This window comes from Crinia signifera, chromosome 9, assembly GCF_055691185.1.
Source record: "Crinia signifera chromosome 9, ASM5569118v1, whole genome shotgun sequence".
NCBI lineage: Eukaryota > Metazoa > Chordata > Amphibia > Anura > Myobatrachidae > Crinia > Crinia signifera.
The window spans coordinates 48,710,657-48,736,117 of NC_139225.1; the positions used below are offsets into that span (position 1 = coordinate 48,710,657).

A 25,461-nucleotide genomic window follows, 5' to 3' on the forward strand; every position below is an offset into this window, starting at 1 on the left:
ACTTTACATATATTTTTCATGCTCCTTTGTTTGAGGACATGCCCAGCGCTATGTAGGTAGCTGCATACTTACACTTGCACCCGTATAGATTATCCCCAGACAGCGAAAAAGCGGTGGAACGCATCAGATAGCGTCTGGAACGCACAGCCATTTTGTTTTTGTGTTGAACTGCCGCAAATAGCCTATCACAAGGCATGCTGCAGTCACATGGTGCGCCTAGTGTTGAGACACACAGGCACCCGTACCAGCTGAACACAGCTGAGCTAGATACAATTAGAAACCTGTGCTTTATAAGGAACGAGGGGAAACAGTGTCAGTGTATCCTGACCCTCATGCTGTGAAGACGTCAATTGCTGTGTGTCTTGAGAAAGGCCACCTGGTGGCCGAAACGTAGACCTTCACCCTTTTCTGTGACTGGTAATGTACCAATAAATTTTACATGATGAGACGCTGGTGAGTGCCCTTATTGGATTCAATTGATCCTACCCTGCTCTATACTTGGGACACATCTGTGTTGCCTTAAAGGAGCACCCCTCATTATTTCTCAAAGCTGGCTGGGAGTGCGGAATCTCGAAATATATATATATATATATATATATATATATATGTTTTCCAATAGTGGAAAGGTGCCTATAATACAGAAACACAGTCCATAAGTGGTAATTATTTTTCAATGATGCAACGAGGATTTCATCCAATATTAGTTTTTATTTTGTCCTTCAATGTTGAGTCAATAGTACAATCAGATGTATAAAAAACGTCCCAATGCGTTTCGTCTTTAAAAAGACTTCATCAGGGGTACCATGATACAATCTTCTGGCCACTGTGGAAAGTTCACAATGAAATATTCCTTTGTTCTATCCGAAATATGATAAAATTCTTAATAGTGAATAAACCGTGAAATATGAAAGTGAAACCTAGTGGGACTCTCCCAAGATATTGACAGAATATTAATGAGAAGTTTATCCTTGGGGGGTTGGTAAGGATAGCAAACAACCTCTGCAAATAGCCTCTGTCTCCTACAACTGTGGTCAGCAGAATATATATATATATATATATATATATATATACACATACATACACACACACATCATTAGCAGCTCTTATAAATAAAAAAACAACCCTTATTTGAGCTTTAGTGAATCTTTAATATATATACTACTTTAATACTTTTCATTAGCATGGAGTAGAAAGTGGGTACGAGAAGAAAAAACCCCAAAAAGAATAAAAGGCATCACTATTCATGACACCTGTATAGGGCGGCAGTCAAGGTCCAAGACAACATGGTCCACATGTGGTGCATATGATTTCACCTTCTCCAACCGCACGATATTGGTCTGCCAGGGCGTGCCATGGATCTGCTCTAGCAGAGTTTGGATTTGAATCACTACAGAGTCTGCCCATTTTCTCCTAATCATCCTACTCCAACTACCAAGATCATCATCCGCCTCCTTATTAGTGAATGCTTGGAGTTTCTCAGGGAAGCAGTCCACATTGTGGTGTATGTGCAGTACTCCTCCATAGTTTTTCTTCAGTACTTTACAAGCTATGGGGTAACTTGGCTCGGATGTGGGGATAAGGCCCAAATTCACACGATCAGCTACATTATGCAGCAATAACTAGGGAAAAAACACAGTGATATGAGAATAGGATTCAAACTATATATCCATAGGCAATCCTGACTGCAGAATAAAGCACAGTAATTACAACCTTAAGGTGCCCATACACGCACCGATTTTCCGGATGCGAAGTATGCGATGAGATGTGCGCTTCCGCGGCATCTCATCACACAGTACAAAAAGTATGTGCTGCACATACTTTTAGTATGGTGTTTTGATTGCATCGCAAGCACATCGCATGCAATGCTATTTGAGCAAAAAACGTACCGCATAATCGGTACATGTATGGGCACGTTTACAGAGAGTAGATTACTTTCAGCCTTGGATCCATTCTAGGGTTTCAGTTTATGCTTCTTTTACAGAAGAAAAATTATACTTTAATAAGAAAATCATATAACATGCACTTACCTGTGACTGGGCTACCAAATAAATCTCATTTTAAGTTGGCATGGTTAGCTTTCCAACCCTCATATAGTTCAGCAGCACAATATATGTGTGACATTACCCATTATTGGATTATGCTACAAAGAAAATAGTGTAGTTTTATTAGGGCCAGATTAACAATGTGGTGGATTCAACTACAGCCACAGGATTATCCAGAACAATAGGCATATTTAACAGCAGGATGATAACCTACATTAATTATATAAATTCAATTATATAAATCAGGCGCAAAAATATCTTTAGAAAGAAAAAAAAAAAAAGAAGACTGAAAGAAGAAAAGGATATTTTCCCCTTTCTCTCTGCGTGTTGCTGCTATCTATAGCCCACCTGGGCTTCCCAAAACTCAATTTCTAGAAGATTTCTCTGCCTGGCTCCCCCATTTCTTATCCTCTGACATCTCCACTATCATCCTGGGTGACTTCAATATTGCTATTGACAGTCCACCATCTTTGCATGCTTCCAAACTTCTCTCTCTAAACTCCTCTCTCGGCCTCTCTCATTGGTCCGATGCCTCTTCTCATGAGTAAGGCCACTGCCTTGACCTTGTTTTCACCAGGCTGTACTCAGTCTCTGATTTTACTACACTCCCTTCTCTCTCTGATCACAATCTCATTACCCTCTCGCTCTCCTCCATTACCCCAAGCTCACTGACCCTGAAATCATGCAAGCCTACTCTAACCCGCAGAAATACTAATGCTATTAATTTTCCACAACTTTCCACCTCCCTGCAACAACAGCTCTCACTAATTTCTACATTTACCTCTCCTGATTCTGCTGTCTCCCACCTCTACCAGACTCTTGAAACAGCCCTTGATGAAGTGGCTCCAGCTACCCATTACACCCCACGTAGGCTTAGATGCCAACCGTGGCACTTCAAAACAACAAGACAACTACGAAATCAGTCACGTAAAGTAGAACGCCAACGGCGTAAATCTTGTAGTATGCCTGATTTCCTCACATATAAGACTAGCTACCACTCCTACTGCAATGCTTTGGACACTGCCAAACAAACATACTACTAATCTCTCATCTCCTCTCATGCCACCAACCATAAGAACATTTTTAACACATTTAAGTCTCTTCTGTACCCTCCCCCTCCGGCTACCATCAGTGCACAAGAACTTGCCTCCTACTTTAAAGGACAAGATTGATAACATCCGAGATGAAATGGTATGCTCTTCCACAACCTCTAACCCTCTTTCTTCCCCACTTTTGAGCCCACAAATGAAAAGGAGGTAGCCACACTCTTCTTATCCTCTTACTCTATTACCTCTCCTATCGATCCTATACCAGCACAAGTCATTAAAAACCCTATCTCCTGTGCTTATTCCAACCTTAACTAAAATCTGCAATCTCTCTCTCTCGCTACTGGTACTTTTCCTTCTCTGCTCAAACATGCAGTGATTACTCCTCTTCTAAAAAAACAGAATTCTGACCCTAACTCTCTCTCTAACTATCGTCCTATCTCTCAGCTCTCATGCCTCTCCAAGCTACTGGAGAGACTTGTCTACTCTCGCCTCACAAACTTTTTAAACTCTAACACCCTATAAGACCCGCTTCAGTCAGGCTTTCGCTCTCAACACTCCACTGAGACAGCACTGACTAAAGTGGTGAATGATATGGTAACTGCTAAATCTAAAGGCTATTACTCACTACTTATTCTTCTAGATCTTTCTGCTGCGATTGACACTGTCGATCACACTCTTCTCTTACAAACACTACACTCCCTAGGTTTTAATGATACAGCCCTTTCCTGGTTCACATCTTACCTATCTGATCGCTCTTTCAATGTTCGCTTCTCTGACTCTACTTCCTCTTCATTACCTCTGTCAGTCGGAGTTCCACAAGGCTCAGTCTTAGGTCCTCTGCTTTTCTCAATCTATACTTCCTCTCTTGGCAAACTAATCAGCTCTTTCGGATTTCAGTATCACTTATATGCGGATGATACTCAAATCTATCAACCCCAGAATTGTCACCAGTGGTTTTGGGTCGAGTCTGAATGTCTTTCCAAAATGGAATTACTTATATTCCCGCCAACTAAGAACAGTTACCATCCAGATATCTCCATCGCTGTTGACAACTCGACAATCTATCCTACCCCGCAAGCTCGTTGCTTAGGGGTCAACCTCGACTGTCCATTCTTCCCCACATTCAATCTGTCTCCAAATCATGTTACATGCATCTAAAAAACATATCCAAAATACGACCCTATCTCACACAAGACACTACTAAATCTCTTATCCATGCACTCATTATATCCCGCATTGATTATTGCAATAGTCTCCTAACTGGTCTTCCCAAGAACAGACTCTTGCCACTGCAATCCATTTTAAATGCTGCTGCTAGGCTGATCTTCCTTGCAAGATGCTCATCGTCTGCTGATCCGCTCTGCCAGTCCCTCCATTGGTTGCCTGTATCTTACCGTATTCAATATAAAACACTTCTACTCGCATATAAAGCTATTAACCATACAGCACCAGCATATATCTCTTTACTTATCACAAAATATCTCCCATCTCGACCACTCTGCTCTGCACAAGATCTGCGTCTCTCTTGTGCATGGATCACTAGCTCCCATTCACTATTACAGGACTTTCATCTGGCTGCTCTCACCCTATGGAATGCCCTTCCACGCATAATAAGACTCTCCACTAGTCTCCAAACTTTCAAGTGTTCCCTGAAAACTCACCTCTTTAGGCAAGCCTATCATATTAAGTTCTACACGCATAACCCTCTGAGGCACTTACGTATTATATAGCCTCCCTTCTGGACTTGTAACTTGGTGTGACTGCTATGCTATTACTGATGTCTGTCCTTGTTTTTCCCTCCTATATCCCTATAGATTGTAAGCTTGCAGCAGGGCTCTCCTACCTCCAAGTCTGTCTGTTGTTACCCAGTTTGTTTTATCACTGTCTACTATTGTAAAGCGCAACGGAATCTGCTGCACTATATAAGAAACTGTAAAAAAAATAATAATAATAATAATTGTTATCGACAATATTCCCTTGTATAATCTTAATGATCAATTATTAATGGTATGCTGCTCCAGGAAAAAAGCTGGCAAACTACAAGAAATAAACAGTAAATGGAGAGAGCGCACTGTGTTGATAAGTAAACATTCATTTATTAAAAATCAGGTACTTGTTTCCTAGCACAGCCACACCGATTTGTATCGGGGTGATCGTGTCGGAAAAATCGCGTCGGTCGCATCGCATGCGACCAAATCGCATGTGATGCGACCGACCTGATTTTTACATTGAATCAAAATGTGAATTGGGACCCTATTTTACATTGGATTCAATGTAAAGTAGTCCCCAGACCCCAAATTTTACCCCCTCAACGGCACCCCACGATTGACGCCAACCCGAAGCGTGGCGAGCGTAGCGAGCCCGCGAGGGGCGTCGGTACGCATCCTCCGACCTTTTCATACCCCTACTATCCACGTCGGCGTGGAGTTGAGAATATAAAGTGTGGCGAGCGCAGCGAGCCCGAAGCGTGGCGAGCGGACGCGTATAACTTCACAGGTATACGCGTCCGCTCGCCATGCTTTGGGCTCGGTGGCTCGCCACACTTTATATTCTCAACTCCACGCCGACGTGGATAGTAGGGGTATGAAAAGGTCGGAGGACGCGCACCGCCGCCGCTCGCCACGCTTCGGGTTGGCGTCAATCGTGGGGTGACGCTCACAATGGGGTTGCTTAACTTTTTAACGATGACGGGGCCATATACAATGTGAAATGGGTCATATTGGCCCATTTCACATTGTTTGCTATGTAAAATGGACTTAATCAAGTCCATCTCATCTTGTGCCATTATAATGGCACAAGACCGACGCGATGCTCCCGATTTCAATGTTAAAAATATTTTAACATTGAAGCCTATGGCAAAATCTCGTCCATCGCGTCACGGGCCATGTTAATGCACGCGACCGACGCGATGCTCCCGATTTTGCCTTTGCCGGCAAAATGGACCTGATTTCAAAGGAAATCGGGTCCATCGTGTACCTTAACTTTAATGTAGGGTACACACCAGGACGACCCGCTCACGATGCACATCGTGAGCGGGTCGTCAGTGTCTCGTCCGACCCGCTCACAGTGACGCGGGGGGGCACGACCCGCTCACGATGTGCACCGTGAGCGGGTCCGATCCGATGGCGACCCGCACCCGGCTGTATGGTCGTCATTGAGATCCTACCTGCAGCAGGTAGGATCTCAATAACGACCGACCCGCGGGACCGCGCATCGGATCGGTATCGGTCCACACCAGGACAGAAAAGGGCCCAATCAGCACACAATCTACATCCAATTGGTCGGAACTGGATCTAGATTGAGGGGATTGGGCCCTAGTCGTCCTGGTGTGTACCCAGCATAAGGTACACGATGGACAAGATTGTGGCCGTTCTAGGAAACAAGTACCAAAAATCTGAATATTCATTTAGCAATAAACCTCAATTAAAAAGAAACAATTGATAATTAGCTAACAATATATATATAATGATCAACACAATATATAACCATAAAATATACCTATACTCAAACAATTATAGACTATCTAATTAGACTTCTGCTGCATGACCAACCATTTCGTGAATCGAAATATAGTTGTTAATTATTTCAGCGGTAATATAGCTTCTATTGTTATTCACAGGGGGGATAGGCGAAGTATTTGTGAATGTAAATTGGTTATAATATCACAATTAAGTCTCCTTGGTCTTACCCCACTGAGTCCATGAGCAAGATGATCACCTTGGCAGTTTTAATAATTCCTGTTTGTAAAATTACAGCTGATGTATCTGCTGTAGTGTATAAGAGACCATTGCCCACATGATCGGCCATAAATGAAAAGAACTAAGGAGCAGATTTAATTAACAATGAGTGATATTCTTGTTATTGTGTGTTATAAATGGCTAGATTATAGCTCCAGACAGCTATAATTTTTATCTTGTTTTCATATATATATATATATATATATATATATATATATATATATATATATATATATATATATATATATATATATATATATATATATATATATAGCGATTGTTTGATGTATTTGTAAGTATATTGTTATTTTTTTAATTTTATTTTTATAAAGATATACTGTGAGTTAGCGATGCAATGAAAAACACACACACATATTGCTATAAATGGGAAGGTAGCATATGCAGCTAATCGGCAAGGTGATATTTAATAAAGCTTGTGCAGCGAAAGGGTTAAAACTGAACCCGCACCTGAATAATTTAATTTGCCTAATACAGCCAAGGCCCTTTGGAGCTACACCTGTATAATCAAATTGAACCAATGGAATGACTTTAACAATTGAAAGCTGGGTATAAGGAGGCATTCAGCACAAATGGAAAATATTCTTTGGAAAAGCCCTTCTGGAGGAAGAAAACACTTTAGAAGCTACAACCCAGCCATCTGGTTTATTCCTTCACCAGCCTGAGATTGTTGGATGACTGCCATCAATTGCCATATAGACAGCCGCTATCCATCTACATAGCTTTTTGCATCTTTAAGCCACCCCAGCCGCAGCTTGCAGTCTTTCTTGGAGAACGCCAGTAGGAGTCAAGGCACACGAGGGTGAGAGACACGCTGCCGCAGTGTCTGACCGGCAGCGTAAGTGAGAGGTAAGCTAGCCGCATCCATCAGCGAGGTCTACCCGTCAGTCTCCTCCCGACGGGACACTCCACCAACTCACAGCATTTAGGACATAATCTCAAAGCAGCACAGGTGAGATACTGTATGTGCATACCGTGCATCATTTTATGTATCATCTATTAACGAATAAACGGTCCATTGGTGAGTTACCTTATTCCTAAAATACTCCCCGTTGTGAGTGCCGTGGCCCGGCATCATTACGGGTACACATTACGGGTACAGCCCGGCTATCACATTTTTTCTATGGAAAATCAATTTATATGGCAAATGTTTACATTGATCATCAATTTGTTTAAAATCTTGTGGTCAAGATCGGAAGTTGAACTAAATACTGCTGTTTGATAAAAAGCCCTCTTTATATGTGTTATAGATTAATATTTTAGTGTGTATGTATATGTATTTTGCATAATATTAATATGATTAATTTTTATACTAATCTTTTATAGGTGGCCGCCTAGTATAAATTTTCATCTGTAGAAATAAAGGGTGAGATTTAATAGGATGAGAGATTCAGAAAGTGAGAGATTTGGTAAGAAATCTCCAGTTTTTTAAAGCGGCAATCATTTACACTGCAAAACCAGTTTTGATTTTTGCAGTGTAAATGATTGCCGCTTTAAAAAAACCTGGAAATTTCTTACCAAATCTCTCTCTTTCTGAATCTCTCATCCTATTAAATCTCACCTAAATTGTCTTACTTTTTATTGAAAGTCTCCATTTTATCATTGTGTATGTGCATTCATTCCTGGTGTACTACAATCTATTTTATATTAGCGCAGTTTCCTCCTCCTTTTGGATAACTGGTTCATCAATGTTTAAGACAACAAATATTTACGGGGTTAGTACAGAAAAAGTAAAAGGGGGGAGGGAACAAGGACATGAAACAAGGGATTCAGTCATGAATTCTGACAGCATCCAGTTGATAGGGCTACAGTGCCTAGGTCAACAGTTAATAGTTAAACACAAAAAGGTTGACATGAAAGGCTGACACGTGAAGAGGTAAAATTCCATTCTCTTTCTTTCCACATTTATTTTGGTCTTTGTCATACTTTAACATCCACAAGGACTCTGATTAAGGACGGAAAAGTGTGCTGAGCGCAATGGTACCAGTGCGCTGCACTAATTGGGGGGTCCATGTTAACAGGTGCTGACAATGACACACACAAAAAAAACAACAACTTACAACTCATGTCTACATTTTTATATGTCTACCTTTTTCAAATTGACCTTTTGCTTGTGTCAACATTGTCAGTCAGCATTTTGCATGTCAACATTTTGGTGTCGACCTATTGTCTAGCTAGAAACTGTAGACATTTCCATCGACGCCCAATTTCAACATCAAACTCATTTTTCAAACACATGACAGATGCTTTTTTGGCTGGAGCCCTATTTATCATTCATAATGAGTGTTAACAAGAATATCAATCATTGTAAAACCTGCCTATAATTGTGTATGTTCACCGACTGAACAAACATTACAGCGTTGCACAATCATTTTCAGACCTAGGTCCTTGCGGCCCTTAATCTTGCCCTAGTTTATATAACCATCAAAAACTGAAAATACAGAAATCATAAAAGGCAAGAAGTAACATTTGACTTCAGTGTAGTGATGACAGTGTTACCTGTTTGTTGTCACCCTCATGAATTTGGCATTTGTGAGACACCTTATTAAGCTCCAGATTTTTCCGTAATGCTGTCACAGCATGAGCATTCCACTCACAGGCATGAACAAAGGCAGCACCCGCATGCACCAGGAAAGGCAGAGTGAAATATCCAATACCTCAAAATCAATACATACACTATATATAAGTACACATACAAAAATGATGACCTGCACCAAATGCTGGGTACACACTAGACAACGATTTTACAGATTCTGACAGGTCAGACAGATCAAAATCTGAATATTGTATATTGTGTATGCACTATGGGTTTAATTCAGAGCTGTGCGGAGATGTCCACAGATCGTTAGTTTTTATTTTATGGACCAGTGCGCAAACACCTAAACTGTGACGCTGTTTAAGGCATGATGGGGGACGATGACGCAACAAAAAGGTGTTGCAGGAAACAATATTGGCCCGGAAAGCGAATGGGTTTTTGGGCTGCTCCAGGTGGAAGTGCCCAGGTGGTATGCTGACATCACACGCAGTCGCTGCGACCCGAAAAATGGCCTTCGTCAGTGACAGCCTCCGTCAATGGACAATGGACATCATTAGTGAGTGGAATAAGCAGCATGGCTCCTGCCACTTCGCCCTGTATGCACTTGCCTATGTCGGATTCTCACCAAGTCCCCATTGCAATGGGTACTAATCATTCAGTGTGTACCCAGCAGAAGAATAGATGGTTAGAAGACAATACATCTAATATTACAAAAAAAAAAAAAAACACATTTGGCTAAACAGTGACTAGACATAGCAAAACAAAAGTTGTAATAATTATTGTAGGTAACAGATTTGGTACTTGTTTCCTAGCAGGGCGCCAAGATTTATTACGTACGCAAACGTACTGAAATTGCATCGCATCGCATCACGTATAGTAATAGCATGCAATGCGATTTTCTCATTCCCGACCCCTGTCAGATCCTCTCAGATATCACTCTGAGGTGATATTCTGTCGGTAGAAGAAGCATACCTCAGAGCTGGTGGTGATTTGTGGAGATTCTTTACTATTTGATTGCGATTATCGAGATGGCTGGATCTATGAACGTATTCTCGCTGCCGCAGACTGAGGAGGAGGCTGTTGCCTTTTTCCAAGCACATGATCTGCTTCCAGTGGCGCAGAATTGCGCAAATGGCCACGCAATGCCCCTTTTTATAAAGGAGTCGATGTGGCGCTGCCATGTGAAAAAGTGTGCCGGCTGAAGGTGAGCCTGAGAGTGGCACCCTGGTTTCCAGGGTGCCGCTTGTCGTTTGTGACCATGCTGCAGTTCATTTATTCATGGGCCCAGGAACTCACCTCTATAGAATATTGCAGCCAGCAGCTGGACATTTAAAAAAATAAAATAAACGGTTGTCCTCTATAACCGCTGGATGTGGGAGGCGTGCGCAATGGACATAATGGCGCAGACCCAGCGAAGAATTGGTGGACCTGGCCACATAGTTGAAGTGGACAAGACCATTTTCGTCAAGAGGAAAAACAATGCAGGGCGCATTCTTCCACAGCAGTGTATTTCTGAGGGATATGCCGGGAGACAGGACAGTGCTTCCTGCAAATGGTGCCCAGGTGTGATGCCACAACCTTAAGGGACTGCATCCAGCAGAATATAGAGCCGGGCACCACGATCTATATGGACTGCTGGAGGGCATACTCGACCGCCCAACTTGAACTGGCTGGTTACCAGCATTTCACGGTGAACCTCCGGTTCAGTTTTATTGACCTGGCCACAGGGGTCCCTACCCAAAATGTGGAATGACTGTGGGGTGCATGTAAGTGGCACAATAAGCGCCAAAGAGGCACTGCGCATCATGATCTGCAGTCATATCTTACAGAATTCATGTGGTGCAAAACACTGGGAGCTGAGGACCCTTTCCTCCGCATAATTGAGGCCCTGAAACTCCTCCCCAAGGACAATTAATTATGATTTCATTTATTCTTCTTGTTCTTTTTATTCTTCTTGTTCTGTAATCATTACTGTTTCTGATTTTAAAGTTGTTATATTTTAATTATTAATGAATGTTCTTAAGTATTTATGGCACATTAATTAAATTATTTAAGTAAATTAGTTAACACATGTCGTCATTACTGTGACAGCTGTATGATTTTGCAGGTGTGAATGTGTTCCTAAAACACCAGCACTATCCACGCCACCCCGAAGCGTGGTGAGTGCAGCGGAACTTGTCTTCCGACCCTTTCATACCCCCACTATACATGTCAGCGTGGAGTTGTTTTTATATAGTGTGGCGAGCGCAGCAAGCCCTGCGAGGTGACGCGGATTACTTTACATGGTTTCCACGTCCATTGTACAAGCACCCGTGCGATGAGATATCGCATCGCATCACATTTGGTGCCATGCAATCCCATGCGATATTTCATTGTATAAGCACTCCTGTGCACTTAATATGGACATCGCATCGCACAGCACAATACACGCAATGCAAAGCGATTTCACTACGGAAAAGCGCCTTGCTAGGAAACAAGTACCAAAATTTTTAGTAATAATGGGGTAGATGTACGAAGAAGTGATAAGGGAGGAGAAGTGATAAAATGCCTGGTACTTTATCACCGGCCAATCAGCTCCTGACTGTTAAGTTACAGGCTAGGTTTAGAAAGGAGCTGATTGGCTGGTGTTAAAGTAGCAGGCATTTTATCACTTCTCCACCCTTATCACTGCTTCATACTTCTACCCCAATAACCCTAACTGACATGTTTAATTTAAGCCCATATAACACCTTTTTTTTCATCTCTAGTAATAGATACACATCCTATGAGTTTTACGTGCTCAGTTCAGGATTTGTATTTTGTGTAACAATCTGTTTTGTAGAACATTTACAGATCATTTGTTTATTTATAGTCTGTTGTTATGGTGGCTGTGCACTGATTGGTGGCAGTGGTCATGTGATTGATGCGATAATGTAATGCATGGCTGATGCAATCACCTCACTGGCGAGCACTAGCGAGCGGGGTCTGCCCCAGCCCAGAACTCCTACACCTTTACTAGGTGTTTAAAAAAAATCTAAGGTAAGAACTTTTTGTTTGTTGTTATTCTGATGAAATACCTATCCATTACAGTGGCATTGAAACGTTGACTTTACTCGCCATGGTCTTGTGAGCTATTATTAGAGCGACTGAAATTTGCAGCTTTGCGTGTGGACCAGAATAAGGTCCATAGGGTGCAATCTAGAGAGCTCACATCAGGGTCCCCTGAAATCCACCACAGTAATGGCTGGCACCCCTCTACAGTATGTAGAGCCGCAGCTGGCAACCTCCCCCCTATCTTCCTCCATGCGTCCTCCGACCTTTTCATACCCCCACTATACAACAGCAACTGGTAAACCCCCACCCCTCTCTCCCCTACAGAAATATACCAGTGTCAAACAACCACCACCCCCTCTTCCCTCTCTCTCACCCCGTAGACATAGAGCAGCATCCAGAGAGATGCCCATGGAGATAGGAAGATCGTATAGAGCTCAAGGTGGTGATTCAGGAAGAGGCCACTACAACCCCAATCTGCCGGCGCTGACACCCACCCTCCACAGTCTACCAGTGCTCGTAAGCTCCCCCCTCCTTAGTACCTCATATTCTATTTTTGTGGGCTTCTCTCTCAGAAATGTGCAGGAGAGGATACAGAATGGCGTACAGTGCCAGTGCAAGCAAGAATAACCTCCTTTAAATAACCAACTCAATGAGCCCTAAGTGTTTAGTTTGCATTGCAAACTACACACGTGTGTGTATTTGACCAGAATGGAGCATCATCTGGCTACCTCCAGTGGCACCACAGAGGTGAGGAGCAGTGTAGATAGATGGAAATTCTATCTATCTATCTATCTAGATAGTTTATTCAGATCTACATGACATCTTACAAAAAAAAAAAATTGATGATGATGATAGATGTCGACGTTTCATAATTGTGGGATTATATCAGAATTTGTTGAATAATGCTGGCCACACACAGCCTGAGCAAAAAGCAACAGGATCACAATTCAATTTAGCTACACACGTGTGTGGCCAAACTATGGCGGTGGATACAGCCATCCGTACTCAGCCTCAAAGATAATTTACACATAATTCTTTGCAAAGGTCATGAACTACTATAAGGTCTGATTCAGTTGCATGCAAATCTAATTTGTGGGCAGATCAGAATGATAAATCGACATTGTATAGTATTTACACACTATGGGCCTAATTCAGCACACTCCTAAAACTTTCTTTGTTGTACAAAACATATATCTCACCTGCATAAAGGTCCACCACTATCTCCTGGGAACAGCAAAGCGCCGCCAGCCTCTGTTTTTCTACAATGTTTCCAGCTGAGAACATGCACTTGGTAACATCAAATGCGTATCTGCAGAAAGTTGGGAAGCGATTAGACAGAGAATTTAGTCCTCACTTAATTTACTAACTTCAATTTGTTATTGCAGTTACCTGATACCATTGTCCACATGTTCCACCCATCCAGTATCTCCAAGTAATAGAGTCACGTTAGGTGATCTCATGCCATCATCCAGAACTCGACCTTGCTTTGCTAGACGTTTAACCCCAAGAGAGCATGCTACATTGGGCCAAAGTTCAGCACCTGCAAATTTTGAAACAGATTAACCCCTTCGTTGCTGAGGGTTTTTATAATCTGTGCAGAAGTCATGTTCTGACATTAACAGTCGTTAAGAAAATAGAAATGGATTTTTTTGCTCATTGTAACATGTCAAATAAAATGTAGCCAAAACAACCATTTTCTACTGAAAATAGGGCCTGATTCAGACCTGATCGCTGCTGCGAGTGTACGGAGCCTAGCGAGCAGGTAGCCACCACCCCCTACCCATGGCTGTGAGATGTCCAGAATCTCAGAATCACCCTGCGAGCAGCTAGTGAGCAGGCAGCTCACACATGCGTGCACTGTACCATGCGCGGTCGTTTTATCAACGCTCGGGCTGAGTGGTCGGGTCTGAATTGGACCCATAGTTTGTTCTTAATTAGCATTACTCTCCATACCAAAATTGCAACCAGTATGATCCTTCTTGTAGAATTTCACACACACAAAAAAAAAAAAATAGTACAAGTTGAGTATCCCTTATCCAAACTACTTGGGACCAGAAGAATTTTGGATAATGGATTATTCCGTAATTCGGAATATTTATATATTTCAATGAGTTATCTTGCATTTATGTTGTACAACACAGGAATTACACACAAATATTTTTTATTTGTGAAGGAAACAAGGTTTTAAAACATGAAACAAAGTTTGTGTACTATCTCAGACACTAAATTTGAATGCTAAACAATGATATTCATGCACATGTTTAGTGCCAGTTACATATTATGTCCCCAGTAATGCCGGTTACAGATGCCCCCAGTAGTGCCGGTTACATATCACGACCCCAGTAGTGCTGTTTAGATAAGGGATACGCAACCTGTAGTATTATTTAATATTTTTTATTTTGTAATTTTTGCCATCTTGCTTAAAGCAATATATTGCAGCCCAACAAATCCTGCTATTTTATTAAACTAGAAAATCTACAACATGAATTGAGGAAATCACTTTTTTTATTTAACACAATGAACCTGATTCAGATGTTGTTGGCGTATGTGATCCTTTTGCATACAATATACCATATGTGATCCTAGTAGGGGCTACAGGCTGCGACAAATATTCATGGCAGCCAGTAGGATCTGCGACTGCGATGCGCACGGGAACACACCTCACATCACAATCGCAGGTAAATAACATGCAACGTGTCACTTTTTTATGAGATCCGTCACAGCAATGCATCGGAACTGCATAAAAACTTCCCATATCGCACAAGTGGATGGGGGCCCTTAGAGATCCAAAGTGTCATCAGGCAGTTCTGCCTCCATGCCACTGCTTTGCCTCCCTTGTCCTGCCCAGCAGCATCTGCAATCGCCACTGCTACCAGCAGGCTGCACTCTTGGATTTACATGCAGAGGTCCACTGGGGACACATGGCTGGCAGCGAAGGCACTCCTGGGTCCTGGGGCTTCTGAGCTGTAGAAAACGGGTAGACCGCAGTGAGACTCAGAGGAGTCGGCTATCAATAAGCATGACTCTGAATCGCTAAAGAACTTTGTGTAAGTACAGTAAGTGCAGCATGGGGTAGTTCTGGAAAGCAGGAGGAGTTTAGCATGAGGGGGAAGGAGGGAAGCACTGACCACAGACTTTATAATAATGTCTGTGGTGGGTCAGGAAAAAACACATTACATAAACACCCACTGCCTCCTCTTCCATTCCCAGCTACCCACTGCCTCCCTATCACATTAGTGTTCACTCGATATTTTCTGGAGGTCATGTTGGGAGAAATTTTTACCACATCCCTGAACTCCCTTCATTTTCTGTAGAGCAAGCGTAGACTCTCCTACTTCAGACTCTGACAGAACAGGTCCTACTTTATGAGGTCAATTTGAATTTGTTTTTATTTTTTTACTCTCATTACCCCTATGAGCTTTGCCTGCCCATATGGGAAAAGGGATTACATTTATTTGACATTTACCTACAATATGGTTAAATACAGCAACTTACAATAAAGCTAACATCAAAGAATCTGTTACCCCTGATTAAGTCCTTTTAAGGACAAAATGCATTGGGTAACTCTTCTTGACGGTGAAAAACTGTTGAAGAACCTGTTGGCTTGTGCCAGTTCATATTTAAAACTACAAAAAAAACCCACAACAAACAAACACTGGATAAGACTTCTGCTTTGTACTCTGGATATTGGGAAAACTACATTATTCACATTGGCAACCATCATGGACATTTATTACAAGCGCCAATACACTACTGTCTATACACACACACACACATATATATATATATATATATATATATATATATATATATATATATATATATATATATATAAATAAATAAAAAGTATCCAGATTCCACACATATGCCAGCTGAGCTACCACGGTAGTGCTCACTCCAAGGATAAATCCAATAGAAAAATAGAAAACAAACAGTGGGCACTCACCATTTGTTGAAAAAAAAAATAGGAAAAAGTTTTAATGTTGCTTACATGACCAGGCTAACGTTTCGGTCTTATCTTATTTGTCAAAGCCACACAACGTATTTAACTGTTAATATATTGGCTTATCTTTGCATAATTATATGCCGTAATGCAGCCCTTTCATGTTCTTAGCATTGGGGATGCAAAACTGTTTTTCAGACCTGTTCATGTTTAAAATAAACTGCCACAAGTAAAGACAATAAACAGAAGTGTTTTAAATCTTGTACCTAAAGAACAGAGTATAATGCATTGTTACTGAACTTACTGGAGCATTTAGTAAAGAGTTTGTTGGACATTAGAAGACACATAGGTGCACTATTCTATTAAAGGCAAACAAAAGGGATTTACCCTGTTTGTTTTTGTTTTTTTTACCAAGTTTCCTTTCTTGATCACATCCTCTCCCCAAAAAAAAAAAAAAAAAAACACGTTCCGGAGAAAACACCATATTCACAATTGAAACCTGAAAATGGGTCATTTATCAGGGATTTTTTCTCCCGCCAAAGTCAGTCACTTTGCACTAGGACAAGCTCGTACTCTCTTTTACTAAGCTAAAGTATATTAATAAACCACTCTAAGACATCATTACATAATTTTAACTAACTAGATCGGAGCATCTTCATAGTTTTCGTCATTTTCACCAAAAAAGTGAAACTTTAGGCCTCTTGCCAGAACAGAAGATGTTGACTCAGATCAAAAAGCTTTTTCACGTTTTCAGTTTTTTCACTCCGATAGATAGATAGATAGACTGACTGGGTTCCTGGGGCACTAGTCACAATAAAGAAAAAGCCAGGAGACTGGATAGGTTTATTGTGACGAGTTCCATCGTAACCCAGTCTCTAGATACCCTGGAAAATCTCCCAGGTTTTGCTCACGGGGGGCACCGCATAATTAACCAACACACACACACAGAAAGTCCACACCTATATACCCAAAAGGGTGTACTCAGTGGTGCTCACTCCAGGGAACAAATGTCCAATAAATATCAGAAAATTTTGAGTGCACTCACCATTTTGATGAAAAAAGTTTGTCATAAGATTTATTCTTGTTAACATTTCGATCCGAATTGGTATCTTTGTCAAAACCACAGCATAAGTAGTAGATGATCCTTCCACACCAAGCACTTTCTGAGATGTGTATATTTCATATTATAATAATACTTAATAGCGCAATTTTGGAGATTTGTTGTCATAATATATATATATATATATATATATATATATATATATATATTAAACTAGTCCAACAAAGTTAATTAACAGTTTGTATTTGTAATCACCTAGCTGCTTCCATACAGGGTCACAAAAGCAGTCTTCACTCAGGACAATCAGATCGCCATGTTGCTGCCAGGAGTGAGGAAGGTCACGTTCTAAATTCCGCCCCCAAAATACTCCACAGCGTTCCAAGAGCTCATATAGGTTCACACGTAACTTCTGGGCTGGAGACTGAACTCTGGCTCTTTTGGAGAGCACAGGATTCTGGGATACAAATAAAAGGCGCATGCCACATTTTATAATATTTTAAATGAAAAACAAATAAATAAAAAAAACACATAATGAAATTATACTTTGAATAAAAGGAAAAAACAGAACATTCCAGGAATGATTAATTAAAGTTAAGATGGGTACATACCTGAGCTATGATGTAACATCAAGATACTGCACAACTGTGCAATGTAGCATTATATAATGAATTTAGCGGCACTACGTCAAGTTGTGGGATCACTCCATTAAATGTACAGCTCAACCAGTGAGATGCAATGTATAGTGGATACCTAGCTTTATACCTCATACAGGGAGAATGATAGAATTTTGCAATTTATGGAGGTCAGAAATTGACGGTAGTCATTCATAGTAAAGGATGACGGTAGTCTTTCATAGTAAAGGATTTCAGGAAGGTATCAACAGAGAGAACCGGCAAGTATGAGGGAAAATCCAGCCAACCATTCTTGTGATGTAAGATTTTGTGACATTTGTGCAAATACAATGGAGGATTTAGACATAAAGGCAGATACAGAGAGGGTACTGAACCACCAGATGCAAAATAATAAATAAATAGTATAAAGTAATTTTACTAAATAAATCCGCTCACATACATCAAAAGGAAGAAAGAAACGGCTTGCCAGCACAGGATCACACCATATAAAACAGCACGAAAATGGAACCGGGAGCACCGCTCAGTAAGCCGCGGTATAGGAGTGATCTCCCACACACCAGGTGACACTGGAAAATTCACTGGACCAAGGATGCGGGGGTGCGGAGGTATTGTGGCAGGTGGAGGTACAGAGACAGGTAGAGCGGCAGACCCTGAACCCTATCATGGCCACACTGAACGATTGATTAAACTCTCTGGTAGCTACTCAATCGTTCTGTGTGTGGCCACGATCAGGGGTGTTCTGTATTTCAAAGGAAGTTGGATAGATATTGGATCAGATATCAATATTCTTTGTTATAAGTTAAGCATATAAAGTAATCAAACCATAATTAATCATTAACTATTAGGATGCTAGCAGAAATAACATCCAAATGCTCACCGTAATCACAGATTCTCTGCAGGAGCTCCCAGGGGCTACATTTTCCATCAAATCTTCGAGGGCAGACACGTTAAGCTTTCCTTCAAGAACAGGAAGTGCTACAGTGCCATCATAAAGTTTCTGTGCACGATAACGTCCATCCAAAATACAGGCTTTCTCCAAGTACTCTCTGAAATAAAATGATCAGAGGAAACAGTATATACAATTCAGAAACATTACAAGGACTAATAAACTGTAAGTAAAATCAGACTACAAAATTAGGTACTTGTTTCCTAGCACGACGCCACAGATTTTGTCGGAAAAATCGGTGCAATTTGGTTGGCATGCGATCGACGCGATCAACCCGATTTTTACATTGGAATCAATGTAAAATGGTCCCTGAGACCCCATTTTACATTGATTTCATTGTAAAAAGGCCCAAAACCCCCCATTTTAATACAAAACCCTCATGTTTCAAATGCCCCCCCCCCCCCCATTGACACCAACCCGAAGCGCGGCGAGTGCAGCGGCGGTACGCATCCTCCGACCTTTTCATACCCCTACTATCCACGTCGGCGTGGAGTTGATTTTATATAGTGTGGCGAGCGCAGCAAGCCCAAAGCGTGGCGAGCCCCGCGAGGGGACGCGGATACCTTCACAGGTATCCGCGTCCCCTCGCGGGCTTCACAGGTATCCGCGTGCGCTCGCCACACTATATAAAATCAACTCCACGCCGACGTGGATAGTAGGGGTATGAAAAGGTCGGAGGACGCGTACCGCTGCGCTCGCCACGCTTCGGGTTGGTGTCAATAGTGGGGTGGCGTTAACAATGGGGGGGCATTTGAAACATACTTTTTAACCATATTCAATGTGAAATTGGCCATATTGGCCCATTTCACATGGTCACCTATGTAAAATCGAGTTGATCGCGTACCGCTGCGCTCGCCACGCTTCGGGTTGGCGTCAATAGTGGGGTGGCGTTAACAATGGGGGGGGGGGGCATTTGAAACATACTTTTTAACCATACGCGAGCGCAGCAAGCCCGCGTCCTCCGACCTTTTCATACCCCCACTATCCACATAGGCCTGGAGTTCATTTTAGATAGTGTGGCTCGCTGCGCTCTCCACCGACCTCGAAGAGTGGCGAGTGCAGCGAGCCCCGCGAGGGGACGCGTATTACTTTACATGTATTCCGCGTCCGCTTGCCACGCTTCGTGCTCGGTGGCTCGCCACACTGTCTAAAATCAACTCCATGCCGACGTGGATAGTGGGGGTATCAAAAGGTCGGAGGACGCGTACCGCTGCGCTCGCCACGCTTCGGGTTGGCGTTGATACTGGGGGTGCTTTTAACATTGTAAGCAGCCATTACGGTGCTTATACAATTAATAATTTTATAGGGGGGCCATTTAACATTAAAAACACCCATTAGGGTGCTTATACAATTTAAAATCGCATACCATTGTATATGGCATACAATGCGATGGTATACGATTTTAAATTGTATAACATCGGGTGCCATCGCGCAACATCGCATCGCATACCATTGTAAGGCTTATGGTATACGATGCGATGGGCGCCGTGCTAGGAAACAAGTACCGAAAATTTAATCTAAAGAAAAACAAAGTGTGTGTACATAGCTATAGAGTCTCAGCATAGTCATGTTTAGTATTACTGCATTTCTTCCATTGTATAAATGATGTAGTGATTTATAGTTTGATAGCTTGTTTAGTACTAAAGTTATAGATATAGACAGAACCATAGGCCTGTATCCAGCGTCATCAATGTGGACAACAGAATAGACTACAATCCAATCAGCAGCCAGCTACCCATAATGCCTTTCATGGACTAACCAATGGAAGACCTCATTACCTGTTATTTATCTATTAATATACCCAATTGTTTCTGGATTACTGTGTGGATAGTATAGCTCTGAGCTTGTATCTTGTGGCTCTTGTGCTTTTGAACTAAATCTTTCCTTGTTATGCTGGAGTAAAAAATTTCATTTTGCACCGATGCACTTTGTGCCTCTAATTACCTTTTATCTATTATAGCAATCACTATTTGAAACTAAAGTTTAAATACAGCCTCTCTCAGATATTTTCTTATGCTTTAATACCTGTATCTCTGTGAGAAAGCAGCTTCGGTAATAAGGGCAGGAACCCCGGGTGCATGATCTCCATCTGGCTCCATGTCCAGCCTCGAACTGCTGAGGACTTACAAAGTTAACCTAAAGGAATAGCTGCAAAATAAAGCGTATTAGAGTTCTCATAATCAGACACAGGGCCTGTAAGTTTTAATTTTGATAAATTTCACAAAATTATGACTACTCGGCTAGGCTGTGGGGGGGGCATCCCGCACAGGGCAAGGCCATCCCACTAGTGAGTACCTCCCCACAATGACCCCACAAAATTTTGCGGCCAAATCATTGAAGTGTGAGCGCTTACAATACACAGCATATTTAGTACATTTATGCCTAAATATTGATATCCTCCATTCTGATCAATTTTCCTAATTACTACCCCAAAAAGTCATAAAACCTCCCATGTACTAAAGACCTAGCAAATAAATCCCTGATTGAGCCTGCTTGCAATTTGAATTACGTACCCTCTCCATATGCCCATTGATATGAGGAACCAGGGGTGGGATCAGAACAAAATTACAGGGGGTGCACAATATCAGGAGGGAAAGAGGTGGATAGGTGTTTTCCACCTGCACCTAAAAAAGTAGGTGTGGTCTAACAACAACAGTGTGGCCCAAATGTAAGGGATACGGTCATTGGGTCACCAGCATGCTGGTCGACAGTCATTAGGTCAACATGCATTTAGGTTGACATGAGTCTAGGTCGACATGCAGGAAGGGCGACATGGTTCATTAGGTCGACATAGGGTTTTTCACATTTTTTTGAGCCGACAAGGGGTATTTCATGCCCTACCATCCCCTAGGATGGTGGTGGGAGAATAAAATAGTGTGCTGAGCATAGCGAGGCACCATGCCTGAAGCATGGCGAGCACAGTGTCTGTGTCGACATTCGGGACAGTTATTTTTTTTAACCCCATGTCGACCCCCGTTAGCAGTGTCATGGCATCCCCATAGTAACCAGCCATAGCAATGTCCCCCCTCCCTCCAATTAGCAGTGTCAGTGTCTCCCCCTATGTTATCCATAGCTATTTAATCCATATAGCCGAGTCATTGGCTGCACATCAGCGTTATTGTCTGTGCCTCACCCCCATAGCAGTTTCATTATCCCCCTACGGTAACGGTAGGAATGACACAATCACATTGGTATGGATGGGGTAGCAATGTTATTGTGTCCCTATACCCATCCATAGTATTATCATTGTATCCACCGCCATCCAGAACAGGGTCATTAAACCGACTATGGCATTGCCATTGTTTCCTCCAACATCCATAGTGTCCTGACCCCCTTCTTCTATCACAGTCCACTCCCATCCATACAATTTTCTACCCTCACCTCTTTCTTTCCCTACAAAAGTCCCATGCAGCAGCATATGCTCCTCTACCCTGAGGCTGCTGCCGCTTCACGCATGCAACCTGAACTACTCCGGCGTCCTCTCTCTTCGTCTAATATGTAGCCGAGCCGTCATGAGAGGAAGCATAGCCTGTCTGCTCTACTCTGAATATAAATGGAGCGCGATCTGAGAAGAATGGGGGATGTGATAATGATAAAACAAAGCATTAATAAAATATTGACAAAGGGGGGCCGAGCCCTCCCCGACTCCGCCTGAAGGGCGAGAGACACACTGAGCCTCAGCCAACCTCAGGGACGCGCACGCCAAGAATAGGGGGAACCTTATTGTCGTGGGTATATCAGAAAAAAAGCCGTCGGAAATCTAAGCCTGTCGGACCGGAAGTTAATTGAATTTGTGACGGGAGCATTTCTTGGTTGGACCAGACAGAGAGGCTGATATAGTGTGTTCGTTACAATGGCGGGTCTTGGTGTACGGGACCCCGCGGTGGATAGATCCTTACGATCCGTTTTTGGTGAGAAAACTGCATAGTGCCAATGTCTGCCTCTAGGGTACACGCGTTTTCCCGCAGAGCTTTACACTTATATCATCACATACCCTCCAACATGACCCATTCCATTAGGTACAAAATACTCTGCTCCTGGACTACTACCTAATGGAATGGGTCACGTTGGAGGTATATTATTATGCATAGTCTGACATATATTGTACTGGCCTGATAATTACATGTTCCAAATTATTCCAACAGGTGTAGACGAGCAAACTAGTTTATACGGTTGGAAGAGGGATTGATTATACACTTTATGTTATTATTATTAAACAGACCCATACCTTCGCACCCTGATAATCTGCTTTATTTGCAGTTGGGAACATACCCTATGAAGCTACAGAGGAACAGCTGAAAGATATATTTTCTGAAGTCGGACCTGTTGTTAGTTTCAGGTAAATAGTTCAGGCAGTCATACACTGGTAATTGAGAAGTGCAATATATTGTTACCTGATTTACTTGTAAACATGATCTTCTCCAGGAGGGACACAATGCTCTGTTCCTCGATTTCCCGCTTAATGTAGCAACACCTTTGTTTTCAATTAACCTGTTCACCACAGGTGATGGCAATCCTAAATTAAGAGGGAAGTACAGGAACAGAGCATTGAGTCCCTCCTGGAGAGGGTCATGTTGGGAGGTATGCTCTCAATATTAAAGTATACCCTACAACTCAATTGTACGTTTTTGGCAGGTACAGTACTGGTTTTTGTTTTTATGGCCTGTACCTTTTTTGGGGGGTCTCCAACTGCCCATTGTAAGTAAAGAATAGGGTGTTTGGCCACACTCTCTTTGCACACTGTCACACCCCCTTTCCGAATTTATACCAGTTTTTGCTCTCCATATGTTGGAGGGTATGTTAAAATACACCGGAGCCTAGCATTTCAACTGTTGTCACGCTGGAGGTGAGGATAGCACCCTTTCAGCTGCCCCAATCACTCCAGTCACAGTGATGCTGTGTACACACGGGGGCAATAGGGGCTGAAATCGCTGGAAATATGGTTGCAGGCGACCATATTGCCAGTGATGGGAGTGTGCCCCAGCGATAAATCGCCGGGTGCACGCTCCCAGCCCCTTTCTAATCACTGGTCACAGGAGCTTGCTCCTGTGACCAGCTGATTACCTCTGCGGCACCGCCGGCAGAGGTTCCATTTCATCAGCGACCATCTCTGGTCGCTGATGAAAATGAGAGACTGAGCAATATATTGCTCAGCAATGTATTGCTAGCAATATATTGCTGGGCAATATATCTCCCCCCGTGTGTACGGGGCTTTAGAATGACTTGCATGCTATCCATTGAAAATTACAACTGAAGCTGAATGAGGGCCATTGTTTTATGTTCTCATAGTGTGTACACACGGTCGGATTCCTTTGCTATTCAACTTACGATTCGATTGCTATGCAATCTTTGCTAACTATGTACTATTTACATACAATTCATGCTATCTGCATTAGATTCCCACTATATAGTAATTTCTGCCCTGTCTATTTTGCTATTCAATTTGTGCTGAATGGGAGTGCGCATCGGCATCGAATTGGGATCGAAAGGTTAAAAACCTGTGCGATCACCATACGATGTGTATGCGATCCCGATGCGATTTTAACTATATAGTCAAAATCGAATGTTAAATATCACCATGTGTACAAAGCAAACTCCCATTCTAGCTTCCAAATTTCTGCCATTACCCCAAATCTTGTGGGAGGAACCCCAATCTCACACACCTTCCCTGACCTTACCATTTACACTGATCTAACAAACACACTCACCTGACTCTCTTCACCCCATAAATAAAGACGATCCTACAACAATCAGCATTGTTTAGGGGGAATGGGGGTATGTATTTGACAAAGAGGGCAGCATAAGCAAATGATGGTCAGCTATGCTTCATAAGTGAATGGATATGGCATAATGGGGCAGATGTATGATGTGTCGATATGGGGGAGAAGGGTATCAGTGCACGTTATGTGCACTGATACCGCTTCTCCCCCATGTATGAAGCGGCCGGGATGCGGTAATGGACAGAGGCGCTATGCGCCCCTGTCCATATCGGCGCTGCTATCAAAATGATAGCAGGCCGAATGTATGAATGGTCAGCATCGCTGGCCGTTCCGCATGAAGCCGGGTTTGGCTTCGCCAGCATCAGACGAAGCCCTATCTAAACAGCAGGGACAGCGCTGTCCCTGCTGTTAGGTCTGGGCTGCGCTGGGGATCTCTGGTGAACAGCGAGATCCCGCCCATGCCCAGTGCGGCCGGCCAGGGGACAGGAGATAGCGCATCAGTATTAACTGATGCGCTATCTCCAGAAAGGGACATCGCCGAAGGGGGGAGTTAACGCTCCTCCGCTTCGGCAGACAAGATGTTAATACATCTTGTCGATGTCCCTTCCTGCTTCGCCTCGCTATTGAGGCGAAGCAGAAAGTATCATAGCGGCGCGATAAGCGCTGCTATGATACATCTGCCCCATTGAATCTTCCCCTTATTTGGTTTACAGGAAGATTTCACAAATAAAAATATTCACTTCAG

At 42.5% G+C, this 25,461-nt stretch overlaps 2 protein-coding genes across 5 annotated transcripts in view; one reads left to right on the forward strand and one right to left on the reverse strand.

The window, feature by feature from the left end:
• Positions 1–723: 723 nt before the first annotated feature.
• TYW2 (tRNA wybutosine-synthesizing protein 2) lies at positions 724–23,467 on the reverse strand. 3 transcript variants are annotated; one of them, XM_083159042.1, is made up of 8 exons: positions 23,391–23,467; positions 21,022–21,144; positions 18,928–19,096; positions 17,674–17,872; positions 13,805–13,955; positions 13,615–13,724; positions 9,346–9,503; positions 724–1,619 (listed from the first exon to the last, which is right to left on the reverse strand). In XM_083159042.1, the coding sequence occupies exons 2-8, from the start codon at positions 21,093–21,095 to the stop codon at positions 1,242–1,244; spliced, it is 1,239 nt and encodes a 412-aa protein (XP_083015168.1). In that variant the 5' UTR covers positions 21,096–21,144; positions 23,391–23,467; the 3' UTR covers positions 724–1,241. The 3 variants fall into 3 exon arrangements, with proteins under 3 accessions (XP_083015168.1, XP_083015167.1, XP_083015166.1); XM_083159041.1 differs by lacking the exon at positions 23,391–23,467 and adding an exon at positions 21,510–22,727 and having other exon boundaries at positions 725–1,619; XM_083159040.1 differs by lacking the exon at positions 23,391–23,467 and adding an exon at positions 22,378–22,726 and having other exon boundaries at positions 726–1,619.
• CSTF2 (cleavage stimulation factor subunit 2) overlaps positions 22,721–25,461 on the forward strand; it is a 61,734-nt gene continuing 58,993 nt past the window's right edge. The window contains exons 1-2 of one of the 2 annotated variants that reach the window (XM_083159038.1): positions 22,721–22,907; positions 23,257–23,335. In XM_083159038.1, the coding sequence (XP_083015164.1) occupies positions 22,850–22,907; positions 23,257–23,335 (137 nt within the window). In that variant the 5' untranslated portion in view covers positions 22,721–22,849. The remainder of the gene's footprint in view (positions 22,908–23,256; positions 23,336–25,461) is intronic. The other variant, XM_083159039.1, reaches the window with a different exon arrangement.

Coding starts and splice junctions, on each gene's coding strand:
- TYW2 (XM_083159042.1), bottom strand. CDS start 21,095: ATGGAGCCAGATGGAGATCATGCACCCGGGGTTCCTGCCCTTATTACC. Junction 13,725..13,804: donor CATGTGGACAATGGTATCAG/GTAACTGCAATA, acceptor AACTTTCTGCAG/ATACGCATTTGATGTTACCA. Junction 1,620..9,345: donor ATGAGGGTGACAACAAACAG/GTAACACTGTCA, acceptor TTTTTTCCCTAG/TTATTGCTGCATAATGTAGC.